At 43.4% G+C, this 15,732-nt stretch overlaps 1 protein-coding gene across 1 annotated transcript in view; it reads left to right on the forward strand.

Annotated features, from left to right (window-relative positions):
* Window positions 1-8,279: 8,279 nt before the first annotated feature.
* The window catches only part of HAO1 (hydroxyacid oxidase 1), a 57,734-nt gene continuing 50,281 nt past the window's right edge, over window positions 8,280-15,732 (forward strand). The window contains exon 1 of the mRNA XM_008141077.3: window positions 8,280-8,416. Within this exon, the coding sequence (XP_008139299.1) occupies window positions 8,280-8,416 (137 nt within the window). The remainder of the gene's footprint in view (window positions 8,417-15,732) is intronic.

Consider the following 15,732-nt stretch of genomic DNA (forward strand, 5'->3'; position numbering starts at 1 on the left):
GTGTGACTGCTGTGCCCTAGATTTGATCCTTGCAAAGAAGTGAGCTTGAAATGTTCTTTATCATTCAAACACCTTTTAAAATTCATATTTTATTGATAGGTTTTGAGAACCAGTAGTCACCGTGCACTCTACAAGTGCAGAACCTCCTTTGTTTGGGACCTCTCCCTTTGTATTTCTTCATCTAGTCAGATGTTTATTTGTATCCTTTAATATCCTTTGTGTTTTTTAAAATATGTTTTGATTAACTTCAGAGAGGAAGGGAGAGGTAGAGAGAGATAGAAACGTTAATGATGAGAGAGAATCATTAATCGGCTGCCTCCTGCCTGGCCCACATTTGGGATTGAGCAGGAAACCCGGGCATGTGCCCTGACTGGGAATTGAATCGTGACCTCCTGGTTCACAAATTGATGCTCAACCACTGAGCCATGCATGCCAGGCTCTTAGTATCCTTTGTAATACACAGATAATCGAGTGAGCAAATGGATCTTCTGAGTTCTCTGAGCTGCTCTAGCAAATTAATCAGACCCAAAGTGGAGCTTGTGGAGCCTCTGATTTATAGCCAGTTGGTCACAAGCATAGGTAGTAACTTGGGTTTGCAATTGGCTTCGGAGTTGGAGGGAAGTCTTGTGGGACTGAGCCCTACATCTGTGGAAGCTGATGCTATCTCTGAGTAAATATTGCCAGAATTGGGTTGAGTTGAATTGTGTGATACTCAGCTGGTGTTCTGAGCATTGCTTGGTAGTGTCTGGGGAAACCCCTCTCCACACATTGGAATTGGGTATCAGAACCTAAAAGCCCAGAATTAGCAGGACCCCATCCACAAGGGAATCAGAGCATGCAAATGTTTTCATGTGCCTTGAAGGAACAGGCTGGATATATTTGTTGAACTAAATATTGATCTAATTTTTCTCCTGAAGCAAAATAAAATAAAACTATTTCATTCCTAAGGCAGAAGAACAACAACAAAAAAATCCCATTTAATAATTGCATTCTGTTCAGCATCCAGCATCTCCACTCTGTAGAGCCCTCGCGATATGAAGAAGCTTCACATAGTAGGTGCTCGGGGTAACAATCCCAGCTGACCCTAGCCCTTGAGACATCCCAGCCAGGTGCCAGCTATGTGAACAATTAGCCTGTAGATGATTCTAGCCCTGATCCACTCATGTCCTATCATCTGAGGCCCCACAACATAGAATAGAGTCAAGTCATTCTTGCTTGCCTTGTCCAAATTCCTTACCTACAAAATCCATGAGTAAAATAAAATGGATGTTTATGCCACTAAATTTGGGATGATTTGCCATATAGCATTGACTAACTAGAACAGCACACCTTGGGTATATCAGCCACATTTTACTCTTTTCTCCAATCCATCTTGTCCAGTTGAAAGGATTTATTTAGCAGCACATTCTTATTTGGGCTTTGCTCTGAGATGGCTTCCTTTATTTATTTGTGTTAACAAGGAGTGTGACTGCTGTGCCCTAGATTTGATCCTTGCAAAGAAGTGAGCTTGAAATGTTCTTTATCATTCAAACACCTTTTAAAATTCATATTTTATTGATAGGATTTGAGAACCACTAGTCTCTATAAGCATTTCAAGTCCTCAAATTTCTGGACTTTCTCTTTAGAGAATATATTTTTTCCCCTCTCTATAAACCAAGTCTTTATAACCTTATATATTTTTCTTGTAATAATTCACCCAATGTAGCAAATAGTAGCCGACTCATGCTACATACTTTGCTTTCAAGTTCCTTCCCTTAGGGCTACATGTTCATTAAGTACACGATCTGCCTTCCCAGTTATTGCAAGTGACATGAATAGCAATGGTCTTGCCACTGCAAGGCATGAATTATCATCCTTCTTGCCTTTGACAAAAGTTTTCCTACCACTCACCCCCTAACAAAAACACCCAACATTTTTTTTCCTTCTCTAATATAATTTTTTAAGTTAGATTATTGGTTGGATTATTCTGCAGTAATACAATCTTCAAAATGTCAGTGTCTTAAAATGACGAAGGTTTATTCTTGATTACACTACTGAGCCATTTTGAACTGGCTCGAGGCTCATGCTCATGTTTGGAACTCAGGCTGATGGAGGAGCCACTCTTTGGAATGTTGCTAGTTATTGTTGGAGAGCAAGAGAGAGCCCCAGACAGACTCAGTCTGCAATTAAGCTCTCTGTCCCAGAAGTGACACATTATACTTCCACCCATGGTTCTCTGGCCAGAACAGGTCTCATGCCCCAACCTTACCACAAGCAAATCAGGGCACACAATCCTAAGGCGGGTCTGGAAGACAAAGAGACCTCTTTGCTGAAGAGCAATAATGACTACCACAGGGCACGCAGATCAGTTCCAGATGGAGAATGCCTTTATGACCTTTGGAGGATTTCCTAAATAAGACTAAAGAGCCCAAGCCACACTAAAACTACTGATAAATTTGACTCCATTATAAAATTTAATTTCCGTAGGATAGAAGACCCATGATGAAAGAAAAAGCATAGACTTCAGTTTTTGAAAATACTGTAGATTAGGTTTACTAAAAAATGTCACAAAACACCTACAGATGAGAGATAAAATTTGAAAAGCATATTTTATAATGTGTTGCTGAAATGCGCAAGAAACTAATGGCTATTCTCAAGAAAGCTAAATAGGTAAATAAATAAACACACCAACCCCCTCCCCCCCAAAAAAAAAACACAAAAAAAACCACACACACAAAAAAAAAACACAAGAAACTTAAAAACCAAGCAAAAGCCCAGCAGGCTGGTAAATGATCCTGAAGCCAAAGGTTGTCCAAAGGACATCTACTAAGCCCTGTCCCCTGAGAGTTTTGGAGTTTATAGCTACATGGCGTGAGGCGACAAAGCCTTAGGGACTCCTATATAAAGATGGGGACCTGAAGGACCACACGACCAGTGAAGGAACAGTGGGAGGAAGTATACCTTCCTGCAAGGAAAATCGCTGTTGCCACATGCTAGGTCTGGGATAGTAGGATAAAACAAAACCGAATCAGTAATTCGTGACCAGTCGTTAGTGGTCCAATGATTAGTCACCCATATTCATACTGAGTGATCCAAAATACGTCAATTCAAATCATCCTGCTGAAGTACTTAATAGTTATTTTAAGTATAACACACATGTTTCTAAAACAGTATGGAATAAACAGACCAAATACCAGGGGAGAGCAGGAGAGCAGAGCAGTAGGCAGAGTCCTAAAGCTCCTTTCTCCCCGAGGGCATGTTCTGCACCCTTTATTGGAGCTCTATTTTAATAGCCTCAGGAGTCTTGGGGGGAACAGAAGGCAAACCATATCACTTTCAAGGGGGATCCCCAAAAGGATGTTAACTCAAGGTCCTGAAGAAACACAAGTAAACTCCTTGCACCCCTCCTCAACATCTTCAGGACAATCCCAGGAGACTGCTTGCAAAATCTTGCCCTGTGGCACAGCATGAAAGAGGGGGCTTTTCAGAAGTCTGTAACACTTGCATAGCCTTTCATCCCAGCTTAAAGCCAAGAGCTCAGGGGGGAACACATTCAGTGGGTGAACCAGCAAAAAAAATCCACCTAGCGAGAGGCAACTTGCTGGCCAGGCCTTGGTTCTACTTAGAACAGGTGGGGGAAGAAAAGAGGGAAAATAAGAGCAGGAGGAGGAAGAGGAAAGAAAAGGAGAAGACGACCAAGGAAAAGGAAACTAAATTAAAGATAAAAACAAAGAGAAAGAAAGGAAGGGGACAGGGAGGGAGAGAAAAAGAAAGAGACTGAGGAAGGAAGGGAAAGAAAGAAAGAAAATGGAGAATATCTAACCACATGCTTTTAATCATGCAGCTTTGAGGCTGACATTGGCATTATTCGTATGTGAACGAAAGTCAAGAAGTTAGTAAAAATGTGCCTTATACATGTATAACCACAAAGTATACGTAAAAAAAAAAAAAAATCACAACTCTACCAGTCAATAACAACAAAAAATCAAGTACAAAAAATGGCCAAGGACATGAGCGAGCATTTCAAAAAGTGGAAAATTAGAAGGCCAGTAAACATATTAAAAGGCGATCAAAGTCACTAGTTATCAGGAAAGTGAAAAGTAAAGCCACAGTGAAATAAGTTTACCCTGTAAGAGGCGCTCTCTGTGGCTGTCTGGGATTTCCTGGTGGTTTAGACATTGATGCTTGCCGTGTTGTAAACAGCCCCTTCTAGTGCCTAGAATGGTGGAGATGGCTAAGATTCTACCAACCATACACCTCATTGAAAAAGAAAAGCCTCTGAAAAGAATGAAAACAGAAAAGAAGACCTTCTCCGAGCGATATTCCCAATGACATCTTAAGACAAATGAGAGTGAAGATCCCTTAAGGATGTGGAGTTCTCACTGCTTCATGCTGGCTCACACTTGAGTTTCCCTTGGGATGAAGGCAGGGGAAGAGTTACGTGGTTTGGAAAACAGCCAAAGGATGTGCATGTGGTGAAGCATCTAATTGGGATATTAGGTAGGACTGGGCATCAATTAGGTGTAAAACAATTAAGTCTCGTGTAAAACAATTCCTATTCTTTTTTTTTTAAAATATATTTTATTGATTTTTTACAGAGAGGAAGAGAGAGAGGGATAGAGAGTTAGAAACATCGATGAGAGAGAAACATCGATCAGCTGCCTCCTGCACACCCTCTACTGGGGATGTGCCCGCAACCAAGGTACATGCCCTTGACCAGAATCGAACCTGGGACCCTTGAGTCCACAGGCCGACGCTCTATCCACTGAGCCAAACCGGCTTCGGCACAATTCCTATTCTTTTGGCCACTGGGAAGGAGAGTGCTCTAATCCAGCAGATGCCATTGCATTGGCTGCATTGGCATTCTCAGACATCCTGCTTCTGAAATTGAATGGAGGGGTTGGGGCGGGGGAGGGGACTGGCAAATGCAGACTCTAGTGGCTTGAACAAGGCCTGGACTTGTTTAGACGTGTTATGTCCTCCGCATCTCATTTTGTTATTGAGCCGAACCAAACAGAACGAAGGTCTTCCCACCCCATGCTCAGCAAAGCCAAACATGGAACATCAGGTTTGCTATGGAGAAATTAAAACTGTTTTATTTGCAGGGCACCAACCAAGGAGAACAGGAAGCTATCGCTTAAAACCCAAACTCCCCAAAGTCATTGAATCAAGGGGTTGTGTTTCATTGGTTTTTAAATATATTTGTATTGATTTCAGAGAGGAAGGGAGAGGGAGAGAGAGATAGAAACATCAATGATGCAAGAGAATAATTGATTGGCTGCCTCCTGCACACCCCCTACTGGGGATTGAGCCCACATCCCGGGCATGTGCCCTTGACCAGAATTGAACCAGGGACCCTTCAGTCCACAGGCTGATGCTCTATCCACCAAGCCAAACCAGCCAGGGCGAATCAATGGTTTTTAAAGGCCAAGAGTGAGGGTTAGTGGTTGGGGGAACTGGCTGGTATGCGGATGCCCTGGAGGTGTATGTTTTGATTGGAGAAGCTTGGAAGTTGGCTGTTTATAGTAAGACTAGTGACCCGGTGTACCTTAAAAGGGAATTAATTAGAGGAAATATTTTTATATTGCTATTTGCCCTTTCTCTATAATAGAAGTGTCAGAGATGAAAGAAAATTAGTAAAATGTATATGAAAATCTTCCTCCTGTCAGAGTCTGGGGTGCGACATGGGAACCAGAGTCAAGTCCACGCGCACTCACATGCGCCTAGAAATTGCGAGAGACCCAGACCCGGCTGGCCCCACCCCCATTGGGCTAGATCCAGACCTGGCTGGCCCCACCCCAGTCAAGCCCTGCCGGGTGGGGGGGGCGCAGCCTCAGGTTGCCTGGCCGGCTGCTGGAGCAGGGGGCATGCCTTGAGGTCCCTCTCAAGCCCCGCATGGTGGGGGGCGTGGCCTCAGGTACCCTGGCCTGGTGCTGGGGTGGGGGGTGCACCCTGAGGTCCCTGTCAAGCCCTGCTGGGCGAGGGGTGTGGCCTCAGGTCCCATGGCCCGGTGCTGGGGTGGGGGGGCGCAGCCTGAGGTCCCCTGTCAAGCCCCACCAGGCAGGGTGCACAGCCTCAGGTCCCCTGCCCCAGCCCAGCACCATGTAGCCTCAGGTCCCTGCTGATTGCTCATTAAGGCTCATTATGGGAACTTGGCCTCTGCTGTGGGTGCAGCCATCTTGTTACAGCATGATGGTCAATTTGCATATCCCTCTTTATTAGATAGGAGGATATGCTAAAGGCTTCAGCCCCGGATCTTCCTGCACAAGGGACCCTTTCCTTCTGAAAGGTTTCCTGTGTTCAAATTCAGGTCCTGTCCTGGTCCTTTGGTTCTGAGGAGTGGGAGGTGCAATTTTGGTTCCGAGTGCAGCTGGCGGTCCAAGTTCTCTCCTCTGCGCATGCTCTGGTTGCAAGGCTCGCAGTTTTGGCCCATTGTCTCTGAAAGGCAACTCAGTATCTTGTTCGAAACAGAATATGACCATGCTGAGCTGGTTCTGCAGTTTCAACTTCACTGAGGCCTAGAGAGGAGTTTTACAGAAGTCATTGTCTCTGAAACAATGTGAGGTATTTACATGTGCAATTAACAAAAATTGTTCTAAATTCCAAACACTACTTCTAGTTCTCTCCACTAAGAGATCAATTAAGCAATGTGGGGACTATATGTTAGTGCATCCTTAATGTGGTACTCCATCCAAATCAGCTGTTGGGTTGTAGTAAACAGAAGGAAAGTGGAATTCATTTCATTTTAAAATTCAGGCCTCTTTAGAAAAATGCCTCCTTTGCTCTCCATCTTGCCAAATATTACTGACTAAAGGGGTGTGGATGAAAAAGGGGCCACATACTAACCCTGATAAGCTCAGGGGAGGCCTGCCTGGGGAGCCTTACACACTCAGAGACCTGAGGTAACGACATAGGATGGTCTGAAATGAAAATTACTTAACTGCTAGTAAAAGGGCATCATGGTGGGTAGTCATGTCCCAAGCAGGCATATTCCTTGACAAAGGTCAATCTTTACCTTAACTGAGCCCCTCTTTTTTGCATCTAAGATAACATACCTTTGGAATGTCTGAATACTCCGTGTTGTTTTTTCCCCCATACCCCTCAAGGCACAATCTCCCACCAGAGGGATAGACCACTGAACCTTTCGTTATCTTGTTCCTTGCAAACCACCTCTATGTGCTGTAAATGTTAGTTGTTAACTCTCCTGTACCCACCAATGTAAAAGGAATATGTCTCTCCATTTTACTTTTTACCCAATCCCAGAGGTTTCCCAGCTTTTCTTTCTCCTGTCTTCCTAATTTATCACCAGTGGATTTCATATAACCCTCCTCAGGCCTCTTCCTTTGGTTGTAATGTATAAAATAAGGTGCAAAATTGCCATTCTCTGGAGCATTTTCTCAATCCATTGAGATTTTGTTTCCTAGTGATTGTCATCAGTTTGGCTCAGTGAAACTCATCAAAATTCTCTACAGGTTTGAACGTTTCTTATGTTGCCAGGGGTCAGTTTGCCTGCAGATGGACTGCAGCTGCTGAACTGCTAGCTTTAAGTGGAGGCTCCTAGATTAAAACCCAGGACGGACTGATGTCAAAGCCACTGCTTTGTGAATCGTGTCTGACCAACGCGAGAGTTCGCCAGGTGTTCCATGACTAACTGAAATTCCAGACTGACCACAGGGTCCTTAGGAATGGCACCTCCTCACAACCACTCCAGAGCGAGATGAGACTTTGTAAGGATTAGCTACGTGTTTGACCTTAAGGTTCCTTCTTAAAGCCAAATGTTCACAATCAGCCAAATTTCAGATTGCGTGGACACCTGTGTTTCCTGGAGGCCCCACTTGTTGCATAAGCTCTTTTTCACGTGATATGTGCACGATCCACAGGTGGCGGGAAAATGAATGGTTGCCCATTCTGGGTACCAAGGCAGGAGCAAAGGCACACACTGTGTGGAGGAAGCACCCGTAGGCAGAACTGAGCCAAGCCAAGTGCAGGTTCATGCAAGTACTTCTCTAAGTTGTTGATTTTCAACTCATTCCTCTGCCTTTTTAATGTGACAGAAATTGCTGCTCTCTAACCCCAATTCTCGTGGCTTAGGACAGGCGTTGCTCTTCTTTGGCTGATCGTTTCAAATGAAATTTCAAAGTCTAAGCATATGTTTGCTCACTTAATGTAACACCAGAGAACTAAATCTGAACTTTGGAAAACGTCTATTAATAATTGACAAATAACAGAATTGTCAAGATGTAGAAGGCAACACAGGAAAACAAATAAAACCAACCTTGGGCTGGCAATAACCCGTGAAAATGTTCACCCGGCTAGTTTGTATCAGCGATTATGAACAACATGCTAAGTCAATTCTTCAGAAGTCTATATATGACTATTACAGGTCTGGAGCAAATGATCAGGAAACCCTGGCTGATAATATGGCGGCATTTTCCAGGTAAGAAAACATATTTATTTTTAAATCATGTTTTAAAATTACACAAAGACACGCTACCAAAAATAAGTTCTCCTAGTTTTAATGTCAATGATGTGGAATTATTTGTCTATGCTTAATAGAGAAGGGGAAAATCTTGGGATTGGGAGAAACCTTGGGCTTTTAAATTGTTTTAAACTATTCTAAGCCTGGGAATATTGAACGATTGACTGAAAAAGCCAACTTTAAGTTTCCCCACTTGGAATTATGTGGATAACTAATTTAACCACGTGTAAAAAAGCAGCGCTAAATTGTGACCGCCCCATTGTCTTTTTCTCTGAGTAGGACGGCGAGAGTCTGCTCACAGTGTAGGAAAGACATTAAATGCGAGATAATCATCTTCTCTGGTTGAGCCAGAACAGATTGTTGCCTCAAATGTTCCCATCCTGCTGGCTTGCCTCTTATCATTCATTTTGATGACTGTTGTCTAAACTTTCACTTTAGATTTCAATTTGTCTATAGAGCATTAATCTTTCAACTTTGCTGTTTCATCTCTGCTCCAAAGAGCTTCATCTCTCTCTTCCCAAGTCAGTTTTCCCTTAACTTTCATATTTCAAAGCGCAGGATGGTGAGTGCCATGGTTTATGTTTTCTGCTTGTAATAAAAACAGAAAGGAAAATAACTTTAAAAGAGCATTTTATCTCTCAGCAGTTACAAAAATGGTTTATTTGCTCGCGGAGGGGAGAAGAGCCCTGAATACACACTCTTTCAGGCTCATCCGTTTTACATGAGAGCCTTTAGTAAAGCCAATGAGTGTCTGGGGTGCTCATTGATGGTGATAAATTAAATAGAAAAGGGAAGAAAATATCCAGGGGAAAGAATCTGCCTTTCTTCTTGATTTTTTTTTTTTCTTTAGTCTAGAGCAAAACCACTCAAAATCACTTTCCGTGTACAAATGAGGAGAAATGAAACCATTCTAACCAAGGTGTTCCCTCGCAAGCAGCACAGACTCACCTGCAAATCAGTGCAGGAGCCTGAGAATGGGGTGCACATTGGGGCCTCCCCCAAACCTCTGGCAGCCTTCACTTTGTCTCAGATCTTCCTTCGAACCCAAATGAGCTGAAAAAATGCTGGAAGAGCCGTGGGGAGGGAAAAGTTGGCTAAAGGTAGAGGAGGGGCTTACAATTCTGCATCTTTTTCAATCATTAATACTTGGGCCCTTTCAGTTTTCTGCTCTTGGAAGATGGCCCTTGCTGGGCCCACGCCAACTCTGTTCACCAGGTAATGTAGTTTGCTTATTAGTTGTCTCCTGAAGACAGCACCTTAACCCAAATAGGTCACTTTAACCAAGGAAATGCCAGGCCCTTTTTAGGCTTATGGAGTTGGTGCCTGTTAGCATTCCTTAAGGCAGTGGTCGGCAAACTCATTAATCAACAGAGCCAAATATCAACAATACAACGATTAAAATTTCTTTTGAGAGCCAAATTTTTTAAACTTAAACTTCTAATGCCACTTCTTCAAAATAGACTCGCCCAGGCCGTGGTATTTTGTGGAAGAGTCACACTCAAGGGACCAAAGAGCTGCATGTGGCTCGCGAGCCGCAGTTTGCCCACCATGGCAAGGCACAATGCTCAGGTGACCACCTATTCCATTTATGTACAGCCTTCCTCTTCCTTTATCTCCCCTCAACCCATGCTAGTTAATTAAACTACCAACACTTATTAGGGACCTCTATGGGCTAGCCAGTGATGGGCAACCTTTTGAGCTTGGTGTGTCAAACTTCGCCAAAAAACTGAGCATAACTCGGGTAGTGTGTCACTTTCAGGAAAAAACTAACTTCAAGACTCTAGTCGCAAATGTTTCATCCTCAGGAGCAGCAAATGTTTCATCCTCGGCATGCGGCCGCGTGTCATCAGAAATGGCTACGCGTGTCAGTGCTGACACGCGTGTCATAGGTTCGCCATCACTGGGCTAGACCGTATTACATGCTGAGGCCAGAGCGATGAGCCAGACAGAGAAAGTTCCTGTCCAGGGGATCTTACATTCCCATGGACACACATGGGCCTGGCCTCCATAATGCTGGTGGGTTGCATGGGTGCAAAATGGACCCAAAACAGTTGGCCCCATGGAGGCCTCTGAGAGGGAGCCAAGGTGTGCAGCAAAGCAGACGGACCCCCTCTGCAACCCTAGGAATTCCAGAAACTGTGTGAACCATAAAAGGCTGTGTGTGGTGCTTCCAAGCTGTGAACTGGACCTCACCGCTTGTGTGAACCACGTGGTGCTCTGTTCTCGTGAGTCTTCATAGCCTGTGTGTGTGCTGAGTGGTTTAGGGACAGGACACAGATACTGGGAATGAGTTTGCTCTGCTACCTTTCCAACAAACCTGGATCGTTCTCTTCTGTTCAACTTTAAAAGGGAAAACATGGATATATACACACTGAGTGGCCAGATTATTATGATCTCTGAACGCATAGTAATCTGGCCACTCAGTGTGTATATATATATATATTAGAGGCCTGGTGCATGAATTCGTGCATGGGTGGGGTCCAGCCAGCCTGGCCAGGGGGAGGGGACATGGGTGGTTGGCTGGCCTGCCTGCTGGTCGAACTCTTGGTTGAGGGGACAATTTGCATATTAGCCTTTTATTATATAGGATATACACTGAGTGGCCAGATTATTATGCATTCAGAGATCATAATAATTTGGCCACTCAGTGTATATATATATATATTTCACTTTCTGTGGAGGATGGCGCATGCTGTTTTATTATCAACCACTTGAGTTATTTTGCAACGAATGTTAGAGACCATTGCCTATCTAACATCTCAGTTCCTCTTTTGTTGTGTAACTGAATGGGTGACCCTTCATCCCTCACCCTGTATCGAGCTGATCACGTGAAATTAAGAATAGATTTTCTGCCAGGGTTGTGGTGGCTTTGGGTTCCTGGGATGAAGGGAATCAATTTGAAATCTCTCATTCTGACTTAAACGAAGACTACAAATCAACCAGACCTCACATCGTAGCCTGTTGTGACACAATAGCAGGGTACTTTAAAGGCATTTATGACATTTTTACATCTTCCTCTCCCACAAGTACAACAAAGGGTCATTCTCAGTGACAGCTTTTACCTTTCTGCACTTAGCTCTGACAACCACATTTTGGAGTTCTGGGGACATGTGCCACTTATGTGACCCAGCAGTTGCTTGGAGAAATTTCTGGATAAGACTTGGGACTCTAATATTATTGTGCCTCCCCACCCGCAACAAAAGGACACATAAAGACAAATAGAAAGAACCACTCAAAACAGTGTTTTCTATTGCAAACAGGACAAGAACAGAGTAGACGTCAGCTTGCTATATCCTACATGATCTGACTCCATTGGAGTTCATTTTAAAAAGAACAGTAATTTGATTCTTTTACACATTATCTCTGTGTATCCTTTTTAACCATGATCTGCACATATTTTGTGTCTTCTTGTGAAATTAACACTGGTGGAAAATAATTCTACAATTTGAGCATTTAGAAGTTTCATGATGTTAGAAAAGGAAGCTATTCTCATTCTTTTTTGCATCACTATTGACACTTTAAAATAACAGATGGTAAACGTGATATCATTCTCTCTTTAATACCTGAGCAGCAACATAAACGTACCAGTGGCATTTTCAGTATTTTTTCATAAGGCATAAATGTCACAGAATCATTTAGCTAGTTTGCAAAATTGGGTATGTTACTTTTTGCTCTTGCATGATGAAAAGCAGCTAATTGTCTCTTGTTTTTGAGGATTCACATGGAAAGAGATTTCATATCCCAACTCTATTTTCTCCCTCCCTTCCTCCCTTCTCCCTTCCCCTCTCCCTCCTACTTCCCCACTCTACCCCAAAGCTGTGGTTTCCTTATCCAGACAAGTGTTGACAAGCACACACACACACACACACACACACACACACACACACACATCATGCACCAATTGCAGGAGATTCCAGGACCTCAGAAACTATTAAAAAAATGAATGGTAAACAATAAAGTTATAAAAATTGTGATATGTTTTATATATATACTAGAGGCCCAGTGCACGAAATTCGTGCACTCAGGGAGGGAGGGGGTCCCTCAGCCCAGCCTGCGCTCTTGCAGTCCTGGAGCCCTTGGGGGATGTCCAATTGCTGTGGAGGTGGGAGAGGCTCCCACCACCACTGCTGCACTTGCCAGCCATGAGCTCGGCTTCTGGCTGAGCAGTGATCCCCCCATAGGAGCACACTGATCACCAGGGGACAGCTCCTGCATTGAGCATTTGCCCCCTGGTGGTCAGTGTGCATCATAGCTACTGGTAGTTCCAGTCGATTTGCATGTTAGCTTTTTATTATATAGGACTAGAGGCCTGGTACATGAAAATTCATGCACTTGGGACAGCGTCCCTCAGCCCAGCCTGTGCCCTCTCGCAGTCCAGGACCCCTTGGGGGATGTCCACCTCCCAGCTTAGGCCCACTTTCTGGGCATTGGGTCTAAGCAGGCAGTCAGACGTCCCTCTGGCAGTCCAGGAGCCTGCAGTCAGACATCCTTAGTGCTGCTGAGGAGGCGGGAGAAGCTCCTGTCACCGCTGCTGTGCTCGCAACCATCAGCCCAGCTTGTGGCTGAGCAGAGCTCCCCTGTGGGAGCACACTGACCACCAGGGGGCAGCTCCTGCATTGAACATCTGCCCCCGATGGTCAGTGCGCATTATAGCGACCAGTCATTCCACCATTAGGGTCAATTTGCATATTAACCTTTTATTATATAGGATATTATGTTTTAAATGCTTAGAGTAGAAATTAGAATGCAATAGGATCATTACAGGATTTATAAAACATTAATTCACTCTGCTCAGTTGGTGGGATTCAGTAACAGCACACAGCTGCCTTCCTTCAATAGAGTCACCTTTTTGGGTTGTGTGTATGTCAGCTGATTTTTTGTTAAATTTGAGGCCCTTATTGGTTGTGAAATGTGGGTCAAAAGCCCTGTTAAAGGATCCCCCACCTTTACCCTACTTCCTTTACTCGGGCATCTTTTTTCCATCCTTTAAAAAAGGTTTATTATTCAGTTTGTTCAATTGTTTTATCAATATTCATATACTTTTTCCAATGTGAAGGTCTTAGAAGAGCGCAGCCCAAGGTTATAGTCAACTCCTATTTATTTATTTTATTATTTAAATATATTTTATTGATTTTTTTACAGAGAGGAAGGGAGAGGGATAGAGAGTTAGAAACATCGATGAGAGAAATGAGATCAATGAGATGATATTGATCAGCTGCCTCCTGAACATCCCCCACTGGGGATGTGCCTGCAACCAAGGTACATGCCCTTGATGGGAATCGAACCCGGGACCCTTCAGTCCACAGGCTGACACTCTAATCACTGAGCCAAACTGGTCAGGGCAACTCCTATTTTATGTAAGATTATTTTTTTTGGCAAGGGGGGATCACTTCAATTGAGGGTGGGGGTTGGTGGGGCTTGCAAAGTTACTGAAACTGACAAAGTTAATTGCAATTGCTCTTTGGAAAATATCAAAATGTGGAGGACTTTTTTGAGAGCATACATTTTCCCACTCCATTGCCTTTTAATCTAATTTTGTCTAGGAATTGCATTTGGTGCCTTGGTTGACAAGTCTCTCTAATGTCATCCTCAGAACAGAAAAATAATGTGTAGGGAAGCGGGAACACACGGTTATTAAAGTGACTGCGCCACCATGTGGACAAAGGTAAAGCTGCTGCCTGAGATAGAATTGGACCTTGCCTTACAAGGGAGAATTGGACAGTTGAAAATGCCCCTCAGTCCATAGACAGGCACACACACACACACACACACACACACACACACACACACACACACACACGCACACACCTGATGCCCCGCAGCTCTATGTGTGTGCTTCATAAAAGCTCCCATTGTTCCCGCAGCTCTAAGTAAATATGAATGCCTCCCAAGGCCTGCACTGCAGTGGCTGCTATTAAAATCCTTTTCTCTCCCTCAAATAATACGCATAGAGATGATGGGTAATAAAAACTCTCTTCCAGGCTTCTGTCCCCCTCCACCCCGCTTCTAAACCGAGATCAAAGAATCATGCTGAGAGGGTCAGTGGAGAAGAAAAGGCTTCCAGCAGCCGTTGCATGTGTTGTGACGGAAAATCACGATGTTCAAAGGGATGCAGAGAAATCGCACAGTAAAACTTCTTTATTATGCTTTGCAGGGGCTGGATGTTTTCACTTCATTAGGTGAGGGAGGGTTGGAGGGTTGGATTACAGACCGTTAGCTATTTCTCAAAGCAACATGAAGGCGGAATTTCTCCTTCCGCTATAGGAAGTAGGCTTCACTTAAGACCATGGAGGTTCGATTTATTTTGGTTACTCCATTACTAAATCACACTTCACTCTATTGACTAAAATCCTTGATCTCCCTGGGAGCAGAGGTAGATCTAGGTAATGAAAGGTAAGCGCTGGTAGGTATGGATGCCTGTGTATTCACACTACTGTCTTAGAGCTCATTAGAATAGGGCTGTGTTTTCTTCCTTTGAAATCAGTTACTAATGAGGAATAAAATAATCTTGAACAAATGCAAGATATAAATTTTGCCAAGAGGAAAAGACCAGTACCTCTCCTGTAAATTTCACTAGTGATGTTTTGGTTCGTGGTTGTTGGTATTTTTATTGCAACACAAAACAATCACAGAAAAAGGCATTTAAGATAATGTTCAGCAGTCAAAATTTCTTTAAGTCAAAAACTCCAGTCTCTGCCACATGATATTTTTTAAGAAAATATTCAATTTTAAACTGAAAAAAAATTTTCCCTCATCAGCATACTTCAATGGATACAGAATTCAGCTTAAAGATTTTGAAAAAAGCCTGGCTGGTGTGGCTCAGTGGTTGAGCTTCGACCTATGAACCAGGAGGTCTCAGCTCAATTCTTGGACAGGGCACGTGCCTGAGTTGCCAGCTCCATCCCCAGTAGGGGGTATGCAGGAGGCAGCCAATCAATGATCCTCTCTCATCATTGATGTTTCTATCTCTCTCTCCCTTTCCCTACCTCTCTCTGATATCAATAAACACATATATTAAAAAAAAAGATTTTGGAAAAACCCACACACATTGTATATGACAGAGTAGCCACAGCACATCTTCTTAAACTATAATCTGACCTCCATGCCTTCCTGTACCATCTTCAGAAGGCTTGGAGGAAGTGAAATGAAAGCTATGTTCACCCCAAAAATTTAAGTGACTGTTCATTGTGACTTTATTTATAATTGTACCAAATTCAAAACATCCTAAATGTCTTTTATCAAGAGAATGGGTAAACAAATGGTGTAATCTTCTT

This window comes from Eptesicus fuscus, chromosome 12 (assembly GCF_027574615.1).
Source record: "Eptesicus fuscus isolate TK198812 chromosome 12, DD_ASM_mEF_20220401, whole genome shotgun sequence".
In the NCBI taxonomy this organism is placed as follows: domain Eukaryota; kingdom Metazoa; phylum Chordata; class Mammalia; order Chiroptera; family Vespertilionidae; genus Eptesicus; species Eptesicus fuscus.